The 4,009-nt window shown below is 35.3% G+C and overlaps 1 protein-coding gene across 1 annotated transcript; it reads left to right on the top strand.

Moving 5' to 3' along the window:
• Nucleotides 1–2,961: 2,961 nt before the first annotated feature.
• LOC143910808 (uncharacterized) lies at nt 2,962–3,363 on the top strand. Its single transcript, XM_077429405.1, has one exon. It carries the CDS (start codon nt 2,962–2,964, stop codon nt 3,361–3,363), a length of 402 nt encoding a protein of 133 aa, XP_077285531.1.
• The last annotated feature ends 646 nt before the right edge of the window (nt 3,364–4,009 follow it).

Genomic DNA, 4,009 nt, shown 5'->3' on the forward strand with positions numbered 1-4,009 from the left:
GTCATATTCGAATTTAGTGCGTCAAACTTAGTAAAGATTGATAAGTTTTCGCTCCGGAATTTGTTCATAAACTAGACGAAATAAAATATAACGATGAAACGAATAAATCATTGTACAAGACCAAATTTGAAATTTGCATTTCTGCAAATAATTCTAAGCTAAGAGCGTACGTACATATATGTATGTAGTTCCATGCGAACTTGTTTATATTTTAAACCAATGAAAGAAAAAGGTTTTTTTAAAACAATTCAATAATTAGATGTTTCATTTCAAATTTGACCACTCTCTCTGAGTAAGCGTATTCACTAAAAGTAAAAAAAAATGTCGACATTACTATAATCATTGATACATATTTCATCACTAAAAGTTTCAATGAATTTGAATTGAATACAAAGCGTAAGCAGTTGCTACTTGTGTAAAAAGTCTCCCAAATAACGTACATATCTCGTAAGGCGTAATCCTCTTAGCGGGGAATTAGTTTTAATACAATCCTCAAACTAGTATTATAATCACACCGCTTAAACACACAATACGGTTGACAAATTCGGCCTCCATATAATTAATCCTTAGTTGATTAAATTTGTTTCCCACACCTAAAATCCCATCATACGCAGTACGCGTCTCCCGGAAAACTAGGGAAATCTTCTCTCCAATATCCCATAAGAGACACATATAAACCATTGCACCGAAGGCGTTTAACTTCCTCGTCATATCCCGGCTTGTATCCACACAAATGAACGTATTTTAGCGTGTCTGTTTATTATTATTAACGTCTAAAATCTACGGAATTGGGTCACCCAATACTATGTAGCAACACATCCAACGTTGTGATATTCCGTTGCGTCAAAACTGCTCGTTAGTGCTGAGAGTTGAAATCTATGCGAAATTAACTGGCTCGGTGTCGGTTTCGCAGTCTCATATCTACTTCTGATTATCCATACCACATGTATAATACGATATAATGAACTTTCAATTACAGAATTACCATAATTCTTTGTAAATTTAGCATTGTAACGACTCCCAACTGATGTATTTACAATAAAAAAATATTGATATAAATGCGTTTAAATAAACAGAATAATGTAGTTGGATTGTCATAAGCTGCAGGAAGCTTTGGATAGATTTGTTATATATTTTTTAAATAATGACCTTTTTTCTTAATCCAGAAAAATTTTCTATTTTAAATTTTACCAGAAATAAATCTATGTATTATCACCTATCATTATCAATTAAACCCATTCAATTATAAATACATCATGTTCTATTAAGGATCTTGGTGTAATACTTAGTAATAAACTCGATTTCTTTTAACATATTTCTTTCATTACTAACAAAGCATATAAATCTCTTGGATTCCTACTCCGCTCAACTAAACCCTTTAAGAGGGCTGCACACCAGCACCTTGTCCATACAAACATATTACACTTCTCCCTTCCTCAATTATGGCACTAGAGAAATTATTTTTTAATATGCTATGGATGTGTATCATTGGCATGCATTTTATTTTTTTGATTAGCTATTTTTTATAGGAGCTAGGAGCCGCCAAACATCTATAAAATCGCCTGTTTTTTACACCCACGAAAAGAGTCCAGCGTGTTTATTTAACGGCCGATTTAAAAAAAATATGCGCACATAGAAAATATTTTTCTCATACCGAAGATGAAATTTTTTTAAAAATTTGTCCAGTTTCGGAGGACAAAATTGGACAATACGAAACCTCGATTTTATCGATTTAAAATACGTAATATCTGGTCGAAGTGCAATTGTCGAATTCACTCAATATACGAGTATATATTGATATATATATTGTCGCATTCACTCAATATATACATATATCGAAGAAAGGAACGGCAACAAAATTAAGGTTTCGGGTGTACAGCCCTCTTAATGATCTGTACTTAAATTACTTTATTTTTCCCTTTTAAGGTCTCACCTTGAATTTGCCTCAATTATCTGGTCACCTTTTTATATATGCCATATTAATTGTATTGAAAAAGTCCAACTAAAATTTATCAAATCCTAACGCTACCTAACTACGCCCATACTACTCGTACTGTTCCCGATATTTTAAAACTCCTATCCTTTAACAATCTTTCTGTCAGGCGAAAACTCACTGATGCTACATTTCTTTTTAAGCTCCTAAATGGTTTCCTTGATTTTTCTGATTTACTGAGTAAGGTTGGCTTCAGGATCCCTTTTCACTTAAGCCTTTCAAAACCAATTCCCAAAAATATTCCTATCTACAGCGTGGTTATCGTATGTTTAATCTTCCCTTACCGGTAGTGTAAACAAAGTCGACATTTACTCTAATTATGTGAATATCTCTGTAAATATACTAAATACAAAGATCACATTTTGGGTATTCCTCAGTAATACATTAATGTATTGGATAGAATTATTATAATATATATGTATTTATCTGACGCAACATAAAAAAATATTTTATCGAAGAATCGGGCATAATGCATAAATTCAGAGTGTGTTGTTCCGTCGCTGTTGTCATTTACTCGCGCCCTGTTCTCGGTACGCGTGAGTTATTGAGTGTCCATAGGGGGCAAGAAATTGTTCAACCTAATATATGCCGATGACACAACGCTCATAGCCAGTAATCCCGATGAAATGATCGATCTTCTACATCGCGTCGAAACAGAAAGCAGAAGGTTAGGTCTAGATCTGAACAGACCGAAAACAAAAGTAACGATAGTCGATAGAAACAATAGATGGAATTTGAACACAAATATATGTACTCTATGGACTAGAGATTGTAGACAATTTGTTTATTTAGGCTCTAGAATTGACAACTGTGGGGGATGCGATGGAGAAGATAGAAGAAGAATCGGCATGGCCAAAAGCGCAATGATCCGGCTTACCAAAATTTGGAAGGACAGAAGCATCCAAATCCCAACAAAAATGCATCTTGTCAGAAGTCTTGTTTTCTCTGCTGCCGGAACCTGGACGATAATGGCAGCTGAACGAAAGAAAATTGAGGCGTTTGAAATGTGGTACTGGAGAAGGATGCTGAGGATCCCCTGGACAGCTAAACGCACCAACATCTCAATCCTGAATGAGCTTCGGGTGAAAGACAGCCTATCCACGATATGTCTGCGTCGAGCTCTGCAATTCTTTGGACACGTGGCGAGAAGGGATGATGGCAACCTGGAGAAACTTGTCGTAGTTGGTGCCACTGAGGGGAGGATAGGAAGAGGAAGCTCTCCTACTCGATGGACTGACCAAGTCAAGAAAGCTCTACACTGCTCTGTAGTCACTGCTCTTCGAAAAGCCGAATCCAGGGAGGAGTGGAGAAGACTCGTCGCCAAACACACCCCTGAACAACCAACCACGGCTCATGGAGAGAATCCTTAGGATTGACGGACCGAACATTATTATTATAGGAACGCATACTTCGTATCCCTTTTTTTTTCGAACGATTCTTATGAGTGGTACGTATCGTATCCCTTTTTTTCATAGTAATCTTTCCGGACAAGCATACAAAAAATCCTGAAAGTTCCATCGTAATCGGTTCTTTGGTTTAAGAGCCTATTCGAGACAGACATACATATGTATATAAATCAATGTTTGTCACGTATGCGTTCCTATTCTACACTAATAACTAAATGTTAAAGCTTAAACGTACTCCACATACATATGTATGTACGTAAAATCAGTGGGGTAGTCGGGCCAGTTTGCCGCCCTGGTACTTTGACACAAAAATTATTTTTCGAGTACAATTAAAACATATTTTTGCTTATATTTCATCTCGTTTTAACATTTGATGGCTACAGCTCACTCAAATCCTCACTCAAATGCCTATTTGAGTACAGAAAAAAATTTAAAAACAGCCCAACAACAACTCATTGAAAAAATTATACACATTTTGAATGATGCCGAAATCGAATCATCTAACAAAATTTTCAGAACTGTTCATTATTATATTGCAAAAATAATAACTTAATCAGACCACTTTGATTGACTTTTCAAGTTAATTAGCATTTGATTTTTTTATAAATAT

The sequence above is a fragment of the Arctopsyche grandis genome, chromosome 4 (assembly GCF_051622035.1).
Source record: "Arctopsyche grandis isolate Sample6627 chromosome 4, ASM5162203v2, whole genome shotgun sequence".
In the NCBI taxonomy this organism is placed as follows: Eukaryota; Metazoa; Arthropoda; class Insecta; order Trichoptera; family Hydropsychidae; genus Arctopsyche; species Arctopsyche grandis.

Coding starts and splice junctions, on each gene's coding strand:
- LOC143910808 (XM_077429405.1), top strand. CDS start 2,962: ATGGCAGCTGAACGAAAGAAAATTGAGGCGTTTGAAATGTGGTACTGG.